The sequence below is a fragment of the Rousettus aegyptiacus genome, unplaced genomic scaffold (genome assembly GCF_014176215.1).
Source record: "Rousettus aegyptiacus isolate mRouAeg1 unplaced genomic scaffold, mRouAeg1.p scaffold_m13_p_15, whole genome shotgun sequence".
NCBI lineage: Eukaryota > Metazoa > Chordata > Mammalia > Chiroptera > Pteropodidae > Rousettus > Rousettus aegyptiacus.
The window spans coordinates 59,570,109-59,587,835 of NW_023416290.1; the positions used below are offsets into that span (position 1 = coordinate 59,570,109).

The 17,727-nt window shown below is 69.5% G+C and overlaps 1 protein-coding gene across 3 annotated transcripts in view; it reads left to right on the forward strand.

Annotated features, from left to right (window-relative positions):
* ADGRB1 (adhesion G protein-coupled receptor B1) overlaps window positions 1–17,727 on the forward strand; it is a 62,821-nt gene that overhangs the window by 16,543 nt on the left and 28,551 nt on the right. For 2 of the 3 annotated variants that reach the window (XM_036233104.1, XM_036233105.1), the window contains exons 3-17: window positions 3,614–3,775; window positions 4,639–4,746; window positions 5,188–5,352; window positions 5,470–5,634; window positions 5,916–6,089; window positions 6,806–6,970; window positions 7,152–7,253; window positions 7,739–7,845; window positions 8,072–8,266; window positions 8,483–8,551; window positions 9,220–9,328; window positions 10,120–10,263; window positions 10,704–10,779; window positions 10,873–10,975; window positions 12,000–12,043. In XM_036233104.1, coding sequence (XP_036088997.1) covers window positions 3,614–3,775; window positions 4,639–4,746; window positions 5,188–5,352; window positions 5,470–5,634; window positions 5,916–6,089; window positions 6,806–6,970; window positions 7,152–7,253; window positions 7,739–7,845; window positions 8,072–8,266; window positions 8,483–8,551; window positions 9,220–9,328; window positions 10,120–10,263; window positions 10,704–10,779; window positions 10,873–10,975; window positions 12,000–12,043 — 1,888 coding nt within the window. The remainder of the gene's footprint in view (window positions 1–3,613; window positions 3,776–4,638; window positions 4,747–5,187; window positions 5,353–5,469; window positions 5,635–5,915; window positions 6,090–6,805; window positions 6,971–7,151; window positions 7,254–7,738; window positions 7,846–8,071; window positions 8,267–8,482; window positions 8,552–9,219; window positions 9,329–10,119; window positions 10,264–10,703; window positions 10,780–10,872; window positions 10,976–11,999; window positions 12,044–17,727) is intronic. The other variant, XM_036233106.1, reaches the window with a different exon arrangement.

A 17,727-nucleotide genomic window follows, 5' to 3' on the forward strand; every position in this document is an offset into this window, starting at 1 on the left:
GGAGGGCGGGCTGAGACCCCCTCGCCGCCGGGCTGCCCTTGGCCCTGTTTGGGTCCCATGTCCCAGGAAAATGGGAGAAGGGTGTCGGCCGAGCAGCTGAAGCCCAAGCACAGAAGGGGACTTGCCGGGCAAAAGGCAGAGCCGGGGCGGAGTCTGGGCCTCCAGGCTCATAGCAGGACATCATCCTTAGGACCTGATGCGAGCCACCCTGCAGACAGGACCAAGCCAGCCAGATGTGCGAGCCTCGATGCCCCTCCTGGGAACCAGGGCAGGGCAGGCCTGCTCCAGTGCCTGCCTGAGGCTGGAGGAGACGCACCTCACACAGGTGCTTGGAGGCGCTCTCCTCGTCCTCCTCACCTGGAGGTGGCCAGCCTCACCCTGGATCGCTGTTACCTGCTGCAGCTGGGCTGGCCGCTGGCCTCCCGGCCCGGACAGTGGGAGCAGGCTAGGGCCTGCCGGGGAGGGGCCGGGCTGGGGCATGGGGCGAAGGACGGGCTTCGGAGCTGTCTTGCTCCTGGAGTCTCCATTCCCACATCCACTCAGGGGGCTCAGAGGAGGGTCCTGGGTGTGCGGGACAGGCCCTAACTTGGTGGGAGATGGAGCGGGGGTCCTTGCGGGAGCTGGACCTGGCTGTGGGTGCCTGGAGAGTCCAGCCTGGCTGGGGTGGTGGGGAGGAATGGGCCGCCTGATGGACTGGGGAGACCTCTGCTGGGGGAGAAGGGAAGTGCACAGTCCCTGTCTCTGAAGGCGGCCCCTCAGACACCCGGGAGCAGGAGGGCCTCCCCCAGTGCCCCCATCCTCGCCAACTTGGGGTACAGACGGGGAGGTCAAACCTCCAGGCTGGGGCGCCAGGGTGCGAAGGAAGTGGGGAGACCCCCTGTGCACCCTCTCTTCTGGATGGCCAGGCGGCCTAGAGGCCATTAATTGGTTCCATTCATCCTGTAATGAGATGGAAATGAAGCTTCCAGACAGAGGGGCATTGAGCTGGGGAAGAATGGTGGCTTCTTCCTGGGCCTGGACGGGCAGCGCGCCCCTGGCCTTGCCCACTCCTCCGCGGCCCCCCGAAGCCGCCGCGCCAGGAGCACCCTGGCCACGCAGCAGAGGGCGGCCGCGGGCCTCCGTGCCCAGAATCACGGCCCGGCGCGGCCTCCGAGTGAGCCCGCCTGTCGTGGACACGTGTTTGTCTGTGTCGGCTCTGGCTGGGCACACGCATTCAGAACGACGACCGCGGCAGAAACGCAGCGGCCGTTGCCCGGGTGGTCGTCAGGGGCGGCGGCGCGGCCAGCGGGGCCCGGGCTGCGACGGGGGCCAGGGCTCAGCACGCGGCCAGGGCAGGCGCAGGCCCGGGGGGCGGCCTGTCCTCAGCGGCCCCTCTCCTCTTGCCCCTCCCCCCGCATCTTCGCCACCTGGGTCACCAAGGTAACCAGCCCTGAAACGGTGGGTGTCTCGGCAGCTGAGGCCTAACCTGAGTCTATCCTGGAAGCCTGAGCGCTGCGGCAGTTGCCATGGCAACCTAGAGGCATCCTCGCGTTAGCCTGGCTTGGACACCCTCTCTCCCACCCACTCAGGCTTCCGCGAGGGGACCGGGCTGGGCGGCAAGGGGTGACAGGCAGGGCGTGCCCGCCCTGACCCCGCCGCCAGGCCCGTCTCCCTGGGCTCCGGCCCACTCCGTCCTTCGTCTCATCACGCGACGGGGTGGCTTCGGCAGACGAGCCCACCGAGGCTCAGGGCGCAGGGCTGCGGCCTGTGGCCCGGCGTGGTGGACAGCCCCGGCCCGGGGGCACAGGACAGCCTCTAGGACCCACCGTGGGTTCCAGCGCCCACTCCTTCCGGGTAATTTGGCCCCCCTGTCTGCGTGGCCATGGCCGTGGTTCGCAGCTGAACCCCCGGGGGGCAGGGGGCAGGCGAAGGGGCAGCAGCAAAGGCCCACGACCCGGGCAGCCTTGCTGGCCCTCCCGCCCGTCCCGCGCACGGGGACGCGTGGAGCCGGTGCGGGCGCCTGGGCGGCCCGTGACAGCTGCGGAAGACAGGGCGGTGTCCACGTAGAGTTCTCCGTGCTCACAGCTCCTACCCGGCGCGTGAGGCCCTCCTGGCCCCTCAGCGCCAGCTCCCGGCAGCCCCTTCCGGGTGGCCTCACTCCAGCCCCCGCCTGCACCGCCCCTCTGAGCCTGTTCCCTCCGCTACACAGGGGGTGAAATGCTGCCTCCTGGGACGGACGGGACTTAGTTTCTGGGTGCTGGGTGCCTGGCACGGAGCGGGGCCCACCAGCGGCAGGGGGGTGGTGGTCAGGGCACCCCTGCCCTGGGCTGCCTGGGCAGAGAGGTGACTGATGCATGAGAGCCTCGTGCCCAGACCCAGGGGGGGGGCTCAGATTCGGGTCCCGTGCCCTCCGAGCAAGGGTCCATGCCAACGGCAGCCCCGCCCGCATTCTGCAGCCCTGGCAAGTCCTCCCCCAGCCTCGTGGCACACCTGGGAGCCGCACGTGACCTGTGTGAGTGAGGGACAGAGCGGGGTCCCCAAGGTGGAGCCACTAAGGTCTGCGCCAGCCCCTCCCGCCCGGTCCCTGTGAGGCGTCCTGGCCCGCCCACCGGCCCCCTCCCCTGCAGGGGACATGGGCCTGAGGGGAGGGAGGGGAAGGCGCCCCTCCCCACTCTGTGTCCCCACAGAAGAGCCAGGTTCCCCATTCCTGCCTCCCATTCCTTTGCCCCTGGCGCCCCCTCCTGGTAGGTTCCCAGCCCCGGCATGGGGCAACGAGGAAGGGGCCCTGGCCCCTTGGAATGGCCCCCCACAGTCACGTAGACACTGAATCTGCAGCAAATCAAAGTGGAGGTCGAAGTCCAGACTGTGGGGAACAGACCAGGATGGACGAAGATCCATGAGGGGCTGCAAGGGAGTGGCTGGGGCCAGGGCAGGGCGGCCGGAGGGGCCTGGGGGCCGAGGCGGGGGCCCTTGTCCCCAGGCACCCGCGACGGCCAGCAGACAGGCCCGGGGGAGGCTCAGCTTGGCTGGGTCCTGGGTGCGAGGCCCCGCTGGGCCACCAGGTGGGGGACCTTCCTCGCCTGTGTGAGGGTGGGGGATGGTGAGGAACCCGAGGCTCGGGGAACAGGACTGAGTACCAGGGCGGGGGGTCCACGGGGCTCACCAAAGGGCCCTCTGCCCTCGCCCGACACCAGGACCTTGCAGCACGGCCGCCGTGGTGGCCGGGACGCGTCGTTCCGCAGCCCCCTTGGGGGCTCCAGCTTTGTACGGTGGGGACCTGGACTCAGCCAGGAGAGACCCTGGCACAGGTGCCTGCGGACGAACCATGGGGAGCACTGTGACCCCAGATGGGCACAGGGGCAGTCGGGTGGACACCGTGCCCCAAGGCCCTCCCCAGGCCTGCCCTCTGCCTCACACTCCTCAGGACCTGCACCTTCCAGGCCCGCACTGACCCCCTAGCTGACTCTCCGCGGTGTCCTGCTGGGTCCCAGCCAGCTCTCACAGTGCAGGACTCGTCCCTGGGCCACTGTGACCCCACCCTGCCTGGGAGACCCCCAGAGGTCACTCTCTCAAAGACGCCCTGTCTCTTCACCGCTGCCCTGGCCTCTGACCCCTGCCCTCTGGTCCCCACCAGGCGGCTGGAAGCTGTGGTCTCTGTGGGGCGAGTGCACGCGGGACTGCGGGGGAGGCCTGCAGACGCGGACACGCACCTGCCTACCTGCCGCGGGCGTCGAGGGCGGCGGCTGCGAGGGGGTGCTGGAGGAGGGCCGCCTGTGCAACCGCAAAGCCTGCGGCCGTGAGTGTGGGGGGGCGAGCCCCGGGCGGGCCGCGGACGGGGAGGCCTGCGGTGGGGCCAGGCCGGGGGAGGAAGGGGCCTGGGGGTGGGGCAACGTGGAGGCCGGAGGCCGAGACCAAGGAGGGCCTTGGGGCAAGGCCAGGCAGGGGAGGGGCGGGGCCGGGAGGGGTGGGCGGGGCTAGACGCGCGGGCGGTGACGTGGGCGGGGCCTAGTCAAGGCCATGGCCCAGGCCTGGTCCCGGCGGGGTGACCAGCAGCAGAGGTAAGGGCCTGGGAGAAGGAGGTGGAACGAGGAAGCAGGTGGGGCTGGACCGGGCTTTTTTCTCACCTGTGGACTGGGAACGTTGGGGTGGTCGCCGCCTTCGCCCCCAGCCCTGGCCAGGCCCGCCCGGCCCAGCCGGATCCTGCCTCCGGGATGCGTGTTCTCAGAAGAGTCTAACGACCTCATGCATATTTCAACTGTTCTCATAAAGTTAAATCAAGTTAATGAGGCTGTCATTCTTCGGGCTGGTTTTCCCCTGATGAACTTTCTTGGGGAGAGGAGCTCATCTCCCAATCTCAGGCAGGGGAGGGCCCTGCGGTGTGGAGGGGTCGGGGTCCGGGCAACGGGAGGCAGAGGTGCTGGGGGACGCTGAGCAGGGGGGGGGCAGCAGCCGCTCGGACGTGCAGGTGACCCCTGCGGGCCCCGGGGGAAACGAGGAAGGGGCCCGGGGGAAGCAAGACGGGCCCACCGCAATGGCGGCCAGACCGGGGTGCCCTGGTCCCAATTGTCCAGTGGTGCTGCTGAGCCCGGCCCCACGCTGGCCAAGGGACTAAGGGCCGCAGGGCCGCGGGCTGGATGCTGACCCGTGTCCACCCCGCAGCGGCCGGGCGCACCAACTCCCGGAGCCAGTCCCTGAGGTCCACGGATGCCCGGCGGCGGGAGGAGCTGGGGGACGAGCTACAGTTTGGGTTCCCGTCCCAGCAGACAGGTGAGCTGCAGGGGTGGGCGAGGCTGGCGGGTGAGGAGGAAACCAGTGGGAAGTGGGGGATGTCGGTTCCAAGGGCCTAGGTCTTTGGGCAAATATTTCAAGTTATTAACTGCCATTAATTATAAGAGGTGACTTTAATAACTCACCATCAATAGACCACTTTTTTGGGTGCCAGGGTCTCATCTCCAGGCTCAGTGGCTTTGGGTGAAATAGTGCCAGACCCCGGAGACCTGGAGATGGCACAAGCCCAGCCCCATGGCCTTCCAGGGAAAAGGCAGGTCTGGGTTCAAGCTCCTTGGGCTTAAAAGGCCTCCTGGTGGCTGCCACCTGCTGCCTGGCAGGGCGGCCCTCCTCGGGGGTGGGCGTCCTCCTCAGGGCCTGGCCACCGTCCTGGGTCAGAGGCAGCGGCACGCCTGTGATGCTGTAGGTCTGGGCCCGTAGGTGACCCCGCGGCCGAGGAGTGGTCCCCGTGGAGCGTGTGCTCCAGCACGTGCGGCGAGGGCTGGCAGACCCGCACGCGCTTCTGCGTGTCCTCCTCCTACAGCACGCAGTGCAGCGGGCCCCTGCGCGAGCAGCGCCTGTGCAACAACTCTGCCGTGTGTCCAGGTGGGCGCGCGCCGCGGGGCGGGGCTCGGGGCGGGGCCCGGGGCGGGGCCCGGGGCGCGACCCGGCATCAGGCCCAGTGGTCGCAGAGCTCAGCAGCGCCCTCGGGTCGCCCCGCAGTGCACGGCGCCTGGGACGAGTGGTCGCCTTGGAGCCTGTGCTCCAGCACCTGCGGCCGCGGCTTCCGGGACCGCACGCGCACCTGCAGGCCCCCCCAGTTCGGAGGCAACCCCTGTGAGGGGCCGGAGAAGCAAACCAAGTTCTGCAATATAGCCCTGTGCCCTGGTAGGTGAGAGGGAGGGGCCTGGCTTTGCCCAGCCCAGAGCCACCTGCTGGGGTGCGCAGAGGTGGAACCTCAGGCTGTGATCACGCGGGGTGGGTGGGGGGGATGGAGACCCTGGAGCATTCTCCTCGGCGTTGGGGTGCCGGCCCTCGGGGTGCTTACACTCGGGACTCGGGCTGCACGGTGGGGTGGAGGTCCCCAGCAGTGCTCATGCAGCGTCCCAGTGAGAGCGCCCAGGAGGCCCGCGGTGTTCACGCTGGTCCCTGTCCCCTTCCTCCCCCGGGCCGGGCAGTGGACGGAAACTGGAACGAGTGGTCCAGCTGGAGCGCGTGCTCCGCCAGCTGCTCCCAGGGCCGGCAGCAGCGCACGCGCGAGTGCAACGGGCCCTCCTACGGCGGCGCGGAGTGCCAGGGCCACTGGGTGGAGACCAGAGACTGCTTCCTGCAGCAGTGCCCAGGTCGGCGCCCGGGCCTGCGCGGGGCGCGAGCCGCGGGGGCGGGGCGGGGCCTGTGGGGGCCCCGGCGTGTGGCCACAGGGGCGCGGGGGTCAGTGGGAAGCGGGGGCGGTCCTGGGGGGTCAGTGGGAAGGGGGGGCGGTCCTGGGGGTCAGTGGGAAGCGGGGGCGGTCCTGGGGGTCAGTGGGAAGCGGGGGCGGTCCTGGGGGGTCAGTGGGAAGCGGGGGCGGTCCTGGGGGGTCAGTGGGAAGGGGGGCGGTCCTGGGGGGGTCAGTAGGAAGGGGGGACGGTCCTGGGGGGTCAGTGGGAAGGGGGGCGGTCCTGGGGGGGTCAGTAGGAAGGGGGGACGGTCCTGGGGGGTCAGTGGGAAGCGGGGGCGGTCCTGGGGGGTCAGTGGGAAGGGGGGCGGTCCTGGGGGGGTCAGTAGGAAGGGGGGCGGTCCTGGGGGGGTCAATGGGAAGGGGGGACGGTCCTGGGGGGTCAGTGGGAAGGGGGGCGGTCCTGGGGGACGGTGCAGATGCGGCGCATGTTTCTCTGTGCCACGCCGAGCTCTGCTTTCCCCTCCCATGGTCTCGATTTCTCTTCTCCCCACGGCTCTGCCTCTCCTGATCCGTCCCCGTGTTGCCTGGCCCTCCCTGTGTTCCGTGTCTCCGTGGCCCCGTGGCCCCTGGACCCGCACCGCCGTCGTCCCCGTGCCTCCGCGCCCGGGCGCCCTGCAGTGGACGGGAAGTGGCAGGCCTGGGCGTCCTGGGGCGGCTGCAGCGTCACGTGCGGGGGCGGCACTCAGCGCCGGGAGCGTGTCTGCTCGGGGCCCTTCTTCGGGGGAGCAGCCTGCCAGGGCTCGCAGGAGGACTTCCGCCAGTGCAGCGCCCAGCGGTGTCCCGGTGAGCGTGTCCCTCCGCCCCGCCGCCGGGTTGGGGGGCAGCTGAGGGGCCGGGCTGCTGGTGGACGACTTCTCCCTGTGTCCGCCGCTGTCCTGGAGGGGTCTCGGCCCCTTGCCCCCGCTGCCGGCTCTCGGCTCCCCTTCCGGAACCTGCCCCTGCTCACTGTGTCTGGACCCCGCAGAGCCGCACGAGATCTGTGACGAGGACAACTTCGGCACCGTGATCTGGAAGGAGACCCCGGCCGGAGAGGTGGCTGCAGTCCGCTGTCCCCGGAACGCCACGGGTGAGGCTCGCAGGCCGCTGGTGTGGGGGGCTCTGTCCTGTCCTCTCAGAGCTGCGTGTGGGGCCGTGAGGGGCCCCGGCAGGCCAGCCCTCGGGGCCTGTCGGAGCGGGCGACGCACCTCTCCCTGACCGTGGCCCCTGCTGGGCGACAGGGTTGTGGCAGTCCTCTGGGGTCACCAGCAGTGCCCGGCTCCCTGACCGTTTCCTGTCCGTAGGCACTGGGTCTCAGGCATGCCCGCGGTTAAGGCTGCCCACTGCCTGATGCCAGCGTCCACCCCACGGGTGGCACTGTGTCGAGGGCTGAGGCTGCAGGCTCTGGATTGGGAGGGGATCCACAAAGCCCCCACTTAGCCGTGGACGGGTCCGATTCTGGGGCTGAGGGTCCCGTCCAGAGGGCTCAGGCCTGGGAGTCGCGGGCGGGATTCCTGCACGGAGCCGGGTGCCCAGCCGAGAAGTGGAGCCCGCGCTGACCCGCTGCCTCCCCAGGCCTCGTCCTGCGACGCTGTGAGCTGGACGAGGATGGCATCGCCTACTGGGAGCCCCCCACCTACATCCGCTGCGTCTCCATCGACTACCGGAACATCCAGATGATGGTGGGCGCCGCGCTGGCCTCCCGCCCCGCCCCTCCTGTCCCTCCGGGCGCCCCTCACCCCGTGTCCTTGGTCGGAACCCGACGTCTCCGCCGGCGTGTGCCGTGGACACGAGCCAGTTGCGGCCCCCGGCTGGGGGCTGCGGAGGGCTCCCGGGTGTGGGAGGTCCTTGGCCCCTGCCTTGCCGTGTCCTACAGGGTCACGGCACCCAAACCCCCTGTCTCGCCAGACCCGGGAGCACCTGGCGAAGGCGCAGCGCGGGCTGCCCGGGGAGGGGGTGTCGGAGGTCATCCAGACGCTGGTGGAGATCTCCCAGGACGGCACCAGCTACAGCGGCGACTTGCTGTCTACCATCGATGTCCTGCGGAACATGACGGAGATCTTTAGAAGGGCATACTACAGCCCCACCCCTGGGGACGTGCAGGTGGGTCCCGGCAGGGCCGCCCAGGAGGGCACCCCAGGGGGACCTGGTCCCGGACAGGGCCCCAACCCGGTGGAGCCCCGAAGGCGCCCGTGTCCGCCCCCTCGTCGCGCATGGCCCGGCCCCGGTCGCTCGCCGATCCCTGGCTCGTGTCACAGGCGGAGTCCTGGCCGGGGCGCCCTGTCCTCTGCTCACGGGCCGCCCTCCTGTGCTTGCCAGAACTTCGTCCAGATCATCAGCAACCTGCTGGCGGAGGAGAACCGCGACAAGTGGGAGGAGGCCCAGCTGGTGAGGACGCCGGCCTGGGCGGCACAGCGTCCACGGCGCCCCCAAGTCCGGGCTGGCCCCGGGGACGGAGGCCTGGATTCAAATGCCAGCCCAGCCTCTCCCGGCCACGCGACTCCGAGGAAGCTGCCCCTCCGAGCCTCAGCCTCCCACCCGAGGGACAGGAGCTCGGGGGGGGGGGGGGCGGTGAGGGGCCATGTCCCCTGCATGGTTCTCGTCAGGGCGACCAGACGCAAGGGTTCTTTCTCATCTGGAAGTAGGGGGCCCCGTCCTCCTCCCAGACTGACCCGGAGACCATTGTCCCTGGCATCGTGGCAGTACCCAGTGTGGAGACCCCCGCCCCCCTCCCTAGCCGGGGCCCCTGGCCACGGGGCGCAGCAGCCCCTCGGGGCTCAGTGTCCTCGTCTACGGTGGCAGTGGACACCCAGAGGTGGTGACCCTGCTTTCCAAGTTCGGTCCAGAGCCCGCGGTGCTCAGGGCTGACCAGCCAGACTCAGAAACGGGACAGCCGAGGGGAGGCGGGAGTAAGCAGAGAGACGCGGAGCCGGGCCTCTGGCTGGGGCGCGGGGTCCTCCAGTGACACCCACGTTTAGCTCCGGGGCTTGGCGTCCTGGGCGGGGCAGCTTTTCTCCGTCCTCATGGCCCCCTGACCCCACCCCACCTGCCCCCAGATGGGCCCCAATGCCAAGGAGCTCTTCCGGCTGGTGGAAGACTTCGTGGACGTCATCGGCTTCCGAATGAAGGATCTGCGGGACGCGTACCAGGTGACGGACAACCTGGGTAAGCCCCGCCCACGCACCGCGGACCCCCACCCCCGCCACGCCCCTGCCGTGCAGCCCTGGCCCGGGGCTCGCCGCCTCCCTTTGCTCGTCCGTGTGCACCCGTGTGCACGGGCAGTGGCCGGACCCCACCCGCCCGGTCAACCTCTGAGGTGGGTCAGTTCGTTCAGGTGCATAGACCTCAAGCTATGGGCGTCAGCATGGGCGTCAGACCCAGACGCGGTCCCAGAGACCTTGAATCTTGGGGTGCACCGGGAGCCACAGGCCACAGCCAGCCCCTTGGCGGCACCTCCCTGGGGCCAGGCGCCCACCTCCACCTGTCACCCCCGGTGCCCTCCATGTGCTGGCCTTGGAGACTTTAAGGCGGGGCTGTGCGGCCACCCCCTCTCTGTCAGCCACTCCGAGACCATCTGGTCAGAGGGGCCTGGTCTCCACCCAGCTGCCGGCGTTGACTGAGTGTGTGACACGAGCTGGTGGCCGTGCTCGCTTCCTGGGAACGCAGGAGTGGCGCATTCGGGGACAGCGCACACGGGGAGGGCGGGTGGTCAGTAGCTTGGAGCCAGGGGCCCCAGGAGGGGCCGGAGAGGTGCCCAGGCCCTGGGCCTCACAGGGAGGGGGCGCCAGGGCAGGAGCCTGGCCGCGGGCCCCATGCACTCCGGTCCCCTCTGAGCTGCGAGCACCCTAGGCCCCCTCTGCGTCATCCCAGGGCCAAGGCCCCTGGTCACATAACCGCTCTCTGTCTCCTCGTCCCTGTCCATCTCTGCCACCCCCTGCCCCCTGCCCCCGTCGCAGTCCTCAGCATCCATAAGCTCCCGGCTAGCGGGGCCACGGACATCAGCTTCCCCATGAAGGGCTGGCGGGCCACGGGCGACTGGGCCAAGGTGCCGGAGGACAGGGTCACCGTGTCCAAGAGTGTCTTCTCCACCGGCCTGGCAGGTGAGGGGTCCTCACTGGAGACTTAGGCCCCAGTGTCTGAGAGCCTGCCCCTCCGGGAAGGTCCTTCTGGAGTCTGGTCTGCTGCCTCAAGGCCCAGGGTGCCGTCCACGTTTTTCTGGGTGCTCCCAAGGTCGCCCCTTCCTCCAGGAAGCCCTCCCTGCCCTCCCGGTGCTGGCCAGCTCCCAGGAGATGACCTCATTTTCACAGGGAGGGAAGGGGTCGCGCTTGGAGTCACACACAGGCGATCCTGGTTCCCAGGAAGAAAAGCCCCGCCCTGTTTGCTCCCAGCTCCCAGGGGTCACTTAGGGGCACCTGGGCAGTCACCCAAGCCCTCTGACTGCAGCGCTCTGCCTAGGCCCTCCCTGGGGGTCGCACGCTGGAGCAGGGTCCAGGTGGGGGCGCCAGGGGCGGGGAGGAGGGTGACTGGCATTCTCTTCCAGAGGCCGATGACTCGTCTGTGTTCGTGGTGGGCACCGTGCTCTACCGGAACCTGGGCAGCTTCCTGGCCCTGCAGAGGTGGGCGCCATGGGCACAGGGGAGGCGGGGGGCACGGGGCGCGGGGTGTTGGGGGCTCCCGGACACGCTGACGCGGCTGCTGGCGCTGCCCAGGAACACCACGGTCCTGAACTCCAAGGTCATCTCCGTGACGGTGAAGCCGCCCCCGCGCTCCCTGCTCACGCCCCTGGAGATCGAGTTTGCCCACATGCACAACGTGAGTGTCTGCGCGCGCGCGCACGGCCGCGTGTGCGCGGCGGCCGCCTGACCCCGCGTGTGCGTGTGTGTGTGCGGGGGTGCTCACACTCCTGGGGCCTCACCTCAGCCTCGCGAGAGCGCTGCTCTCATCGCCGGGGGACAGGCGGGTAAGCTGAGGCTCGGAGCGGCGTGGGGACTCGCCCAGGGTCGCGCGGTGCGGTGGTGTGTGGTGTCACGTCTGATGCCCCTGCCTGCGCCCCGGCTGGGCAGCCCCCCTCGGCTGCTCGCTCCCCGGGGAGAAGAGCCCTCCCCTCTGAGAAACAGGTCTGCCCCAGGCCTCGGGCCCCCTGTGCCCTGTTCCTTGGAGCTCTCTGTAGGGCCCAAGAGGAGCCAGGCCGAGATGTCCCGCGGGCCAGCTGAGAGCTAGGAGCCCAAGGGTCACCCGGCTAGGACAGGCCAGCGCCAGGCCTCGGACCCCAAGCCGGGCCGTGGGAAGAAGCAGGCCTGCTCTTCACTGCCGTGTGGCCATGGGCAGGTTGCTGCACCTCTCCGTGCCCTGGGCCCCGTCCCATCAAGCGTGGATGGCAGGGTTGGGTGAGGACGAGGTCACGCCCACCGGTGAGGGTCCGGGAGCCCCGCGTGACCAGTCCTGTCGCCCGGTGCTGGGACGCCGCGGCCCGCTGGACAGGGGTTTGCTGAGACCGCCCTCTGCCCACCTGAGCCCAACCCACATACCCCTCTGGACTCCCGGGGGGTGTCGCTCTCTTACCCTGTTTTGCGTTTAGCTGGACTGGCCACCTGGGCACCCAGAGACGTGTTTTGGTCACTGCTGCCCGTTCCTGCTCAGAGAAGGGACAGGAGCAGCGTGAGGCCACCCCGCCCTGCTCCGGGCCTCCGTCTGCTGCTCCTGCAGCACCGCCTGTTGGGGGGATGTTGGGGGGAAGGGAGCAGGCGGAGCACCTGCGGGTGGGCTCACCTGTGGGCAGGCCCTGCCCGGGGCCTTGGGCGGGCAGGTGGCCCTGACTCCTCCCCGCTCCCTCCAGGGCACCACCAACCAGACCTGCATCCTGTGGGACGAGTCGGACTCGTAAGTCCATCTGGCTTTGCAGCCTGGGGGCCTCGGGCCGGGGCTTGCGGGGGGGCTCGCCTAGCGGGGGAGGGGTGCAGCTGCCCGCCGCCGCCGGTGTCCCCATCTGTTTGTGTCTCGCACGGTCCCCTGCCCGGGTCTGGCTTTGAGGCAGCATGGCGCCCCCCCAGCCCGCCTCCCACCGCTCCCAGGGAGGTCCACGGTCAGGGAGGAGAGGGGCGCGGAGGCCCAGCCTGGGCCAGGTGCCGGGCCTGCCCGCCGCACCCGGAGCGGGCGGACCCCTGCGGTTCAGGCCGCAGGAACTCGGGGGGCACCTTGCAGCCCAGGACAGCTCGGGTGGGGTCGGAGACCCAGGGCGATCAGGTGGGAAGCAGCGCAGGACCTCGGGGCCAGGTGCCGGGTCCCTGTCCAGCAGCCACAGTGCCACCCACGTCACGTGCTGGGTGTCGGCCCCACACCTGGGACGTGGGATCGCAGGCCCTGCGAGGGCACCCCAGGGCACGGCGTCCCCCCGGACACAGTGACACAGCAAGGCAGAAAGACAGTGGGGCGCCTCGCTGAGTCACACGGTGGAGTGTGGCGGGGCCCTGGACCGGGGTGCGCGGGGGCCCTGGAGCAGGGTGCGCGGGGGCCCTGGAGAGTGGGGTGCGCGGGGGCCTGGAGTGGGAGCCACCCCAGGAGAGGAGCCGGCTCAGGACTTCGCCGGGTGGGGCGGGAGGCCCCGCAGCTCCCTTCTCGTGGGCCTGGTGGGGCTGGGCCTTCCCCCAAGGGGTCTGGCGTACCCTGGGGAGGGTGCAGTCAGTGGGAAGCTTGTCACTGTCACCACCTGCCCGCCTCACCCCGACACCAGCCCCCAGGCCTCCCTGCGCCCCTTCCCCAGGCCGCCAGGAGGGTGGGCGTGCCCAGCCCAGGCCCCAGGCCAGGGGGTACATGCAGCAAGTGCCCTCCCAGCAGCCTAGAAACCCTCCCTGGGGGCGGTTCAAGGCTGCCTAGGCCCCCAGGGGCCCTGGGTTGACGCACCCAGCCCCCACCGGAGGGGCCCTCTGGCCGCCCCCGCGTCCTCCAGACAGGTCTGCCACGGTGCCGTGGTTTTCTGCTCGTCCAGTCCCCAGACAGTGTTAAGCTCCCGGTAGTAAATTGTTTTCCGGAAAGATGGGACCCTTCCCCTTCACGCTCCAGGGCCAGCAGGCGGTGAGAGGCGGGGCTGGCCCCGCGTGTGTCCAGGACACTGGCGCATGGACCTAGGCTGTGGCCATTTGTCTGCGTGGCCTCCGGGACCTCAGCTCTCTGGCCCCCGGCCAGTCCGCCTGCCTGTGGGGAGGGGGAGGTGGGCGAGGAGGCTGCTGGGTCCGGGGGCTGCTCCCCCGCCCCCGCCGTGGCCATGGTCTCCACCTGCCCTTCCTGCCTCAGCTGTGGGGTCCTGCCGCGCTGCTCCCCTCTGGGCTGTCGAGGGCTCTGCGCCAGGGCCCCAGGTCCGGAGGACAGCAGCGAGGTGCCCCCGGCCGTGCTCGTTTGAGGTGCGCCCAGGGCAGCATTTTGCACTCTAGCTCCCTGCTTGGCCCTGGGCACAGCCCTGGGGGCGGGGCTGCCCCGTCCCTGAGGCTCCCAGAGGCCGGTGGTCCAGCTGGACGCTCAGGGCTGGGGGTCGAGCCCTCTGGTCCAGAGCTGGGCGACCCGGAGCCCCCAGGGGAGGGGGCTGCTCCTTCCACGGCTGGGTGGGGCCGCTCCTCACCAATGGGACAGCTCAGAGGACCCAAGGCTGTCCCAGGTGACCGGGCGCAGTCCGGGCACTGGACCCTAGGCCGCCTCCACCAGTGCGCCAGGGGGCGGGTCTGTGTCGGGGTGGGCCTGTGTCCCTGTGTGCTTGGAAGAGGAAAGCTTTCGTGTGTCTGCAGGATCACGTGTGGGGGGCGGGGCCAAGAGCCATCAGTGACCATCGGCCGAGAGAGGGATTGATGACCGAACCCTGATCACCATCGTAGGTGCAGCCAAGACCTTCTGGTCACATGCGGAGCCCTGACCCTGACCACACACTGAGTCCCGACCCTGGTCACACGCGGAGCCCTGACCCTGGTCACACGCTGAGCCATGGTCTGGTCCTGCATGACCCCTGACCCTGGCCTCACATGACCCCTGACCTGGTCACACGCTGAGCCCTGACCCTGGTCACACATGGCCCCTGACCCTGGTCAAACACTGAGCCCTGATCTGGTCACACGCTGAGCCATGGTCTGGTCCTGCATGACCCCTGACCCTGGTCCCTCATGACCCCTGACCCTGGCCACATACAACCCCTGACCCTGGTCGCACGCTGAGTCCCAACCCTGGTCACACGCGGAGCCCTGATCTGGTCGCACGCTGAGTCCCGACCCTGGTCACACGCTGAGTCCTGACCCTGGTCACACGCGGAGCCCTGACCTGGTCACACGCTGAGCCCTGACCCTGGTCGCACGCGGAGCCCTGACCTCTCACCCGGAATGACTTGTGCAGGCCCCCGCGTAACGGTACGGGAGCCGGCAGGGCGTCTCCTCGCCTCCCACGCGTGACGGTCGGGGCTGCGACACACTCATCTGGGAAACAGAGCCAGAGGTTCCCGCCGCGGCGCAGACCCCACCCACCGCCCCTCCGGTCACACGCATGTGTGCATGGGCTCGACTTCCACACCCAAGGCGGCAGCTCGTGCTCTGTAAACACTGGGCGCCGACCACCCCGGAGTCCCCCTTGCTCCAGGAGCCTGAGTCACGTGACCAAACCCCACCCCGTGCCCCCAAAATACCAGATCACCCACTGCCGAACCTAGCTGCATAGCTCAGGGTCCCTCCCCGCACCCCACACCTCTCTGGCCAGTGGCAGTGAAGTTCTGGGGAGCAGGGGTGTTAGTAGGGGAAAGGGGAGTTCTTGCAGAGTTCCCAAACATTCAGGAGGATGGATGGGTGGATGGATGGACAGATGGGTGGGCAGATGGAGGACAGGCGGGTGGATGGATGGAGGGACAGAGGGTGGGTGGGCGGATGGATGGACGGCAGGCGGGCGGGTGGACAGAGGGTGGGTGGGCCGTGGGCAGTGAACGGGAGCCCCGGTCGGCGCTGCTGGCGAAGGTGAGGAGCACAGGCTGGGAATCAGGTCCGCGGCTCCGAAAGGAGGCTCCCTGGGCCCCGTGCGTGCGGGGAGCTGCAAACGTCTGCAGCGTCTTTTTTAAGTCAATGAGCTGGAGTCCCGTGGAGTCGGGAACCGGAGCTGGCACGGCGCTCAGGGGTCCTCTGCTCCGCCCCGCTGCAGGCGGGGCGCCCGGGGCCCGGCACGGGGGCGCCCCTGTGGCCAGGCCTGTGGCTCTGGCCGCCACAGTGCCCCCCGCTGCTGTGCCACACCCGGCAGGGTGGAGGTGTTGGGCCCAGCCCGCCTGGGGGGCCCGCGGGCTGGGCGGGCTCCACGCCGGCCGCTCCGCGTGGCCCTGGCTCCGCATGTGCCCGTCAGCCGTGCAGGCTCTGGGAAGTCCTGCAGCGAGCCCGGGCACCCGAACGCAGCTGTCCCGGGGGACGCTCGGCATGCAGGCCTGGCCCCTTCCCTGGGCCCCTGCCCCAATGCGTGTCCGGGCCCCTTTAAGAATCTTGCCCCCATCCTTGGTTTCCTTGGAGAGGGCAGTGAGGGGGCCGCAGGGGGGCAAGCGGAAGGGGGACTTGGCAGAGTCCCGGATCGCTGTCAGCGGCAGGGTTCCAGCCCAGTTTCTCCCACGCCGGCCGGTTCCTGGCGGCACAGGGCCCGGGAGGGGACGGGCCCAGCACAGACGCCCCTCAGGAGCCTGGGGGAGACTCGCTCCGCTTCCCCCCACCTGGTGGGGAGATGGGGGGTCTTCTCGCATGGAGGGTCGAGGCACTTGAGCCCCCTGCCGGGCTGCACCCAGCCGTGTCTGTGCCCTGGGCCTTCCTGCCATGGCAGGTCCTGTGTCTGGGTGGCCCCATGGGTGGGTGGGTCTGTCTGAGCTCACCAGGCAGTGCCAGGACATCGTGGGTGCCAGTGGGTGCTTTGGGGATGCACGTGGGGGCAGAGCAGGGGCACTTGGGAAGGGCCTGGGCGCAGCCAGCGCACACAGGTGCTGTGGAGTGCTCTTGGCAAGGGTTCCGTCCATCCGTCCATCTGTCCATCCGTCCATCTGTCCATCCGTCCATCCGTCTCTGATGGGCCGCGTCGCATGCTCAGCCGCGCCTGGCGCTCAGGCCGCACCTCGTCATCCGGGAGGGGTCGGTGGCGGGGGCCGCCGCCTGCCCAGACCTGTCTGTCTCTGCAGGGGCGCTCAGCAGGTGCGCGGCTCCCGGCCCCAGGTCCGAGGATTCTGCGGCGCCCACCAGGCTCCTTCACACAGGTGGCCCCGGTGGCCTTGAAGAGGCACGGGAGGGCCGGGGCTGGCTGCAGGGGTCTGCGTCACAGGGGCGAGCCTGGCGGATGCGGGGGCCCCCCCCACTCACGACCTTGCCCCCTCTGCCGGGTGCGCCATTACTTGCTTCTCACGGTAGAAAATTCATCAAGACCCCACTCCCCAGGCGGCTCAGTGGGTTTTGCCTCGCGATGATTTCGGGAGGACAGTGACGAGCTGTCAGCTCTGCGGGGAGCCAGCTTGGGGTGCGGGGGGCTAGACGTGGGGTGGACACAGGAAGGGCTTCGCGGCCGGCGGGGAAGGGCAGCGTGCTCGCGGGCCGCCTCTCCGTTCAGGGCCTCAGTGCAGAGGCGCCTGAAAGCGGGGTCTGGCGGAATGACCCTGAGGCCACCTGAGGTGACTGGGAAGCGCCGGGGGGCCGGGGTGGGGTTCAGGAACGCGGTGGACGAGGGCGACGGGGTGGCTGCCGCGTTCCGGCCGTCGCGGCTGAGGATGGCGGTGAGGCTTCCTGCGGGGCGGGCTGTGCCCGCTTAGTGTCCTGGACGTGGCGGGCTTGCTGCATGTCAGTGACGGGGTCAGCAGCCGGGGTCAGTCCTAGTGACAGTCACAGTGCTGGTTCTGAGGAGGTGGCGGCGGTCACGGTGATGTTGCTGATGGTGGAGGCGATGCTGGGGATCAGGGAGACGCAGTAATGACGGTGACAGTGAAGGGGTCATCGTGGCATTGATGCTGTTGGTGCTGGTGGTGGTGCGGGCGGCGGCATTGGCAGGAATGGTGTCGATGGCCGTGACGACGGTGATGGCGTTGGCGACGATCGGGGCGACGGTGATGGTGGCAATGGCAGCATGATCACGTCATTCTTGACGACAGTGGTGCTGTGGTGCTGTTGATGGCGGTGGTGACAGTGATGGCGACGGTGTTGGCGGTGACGGTGTTGGTGACGGTGACAGTGCCAGTGATGGTGACGGTGTTGGTGACGGTGACGGTGTCGGCGGTGATGGCGACGGTGTCGGTGATGACGGTGTTGGTGATGGTGTTGGGGACGGTGACGGTGTCGGCGGTGATGGCGACGGTGTCGGTGACGGTGTTGGCGGTGACGGTGTTGGTGACGGTGACGGTGTCGGCGGTGATGGCGACGGTGTCGGTGATGACGGTGTTGGTGATGGTGTTGGGGATGGTGACGGTGTTGGTGATGGTGATGGTGTCGGCGGTGACGGTGATGGTGCTGGTGACTGTGACGGTGATGGCGACGGTGGTGTAGGTAGCATAATGGCGGTGGTGACGGTGATGGCAGTGACGATGACTGTGTTGT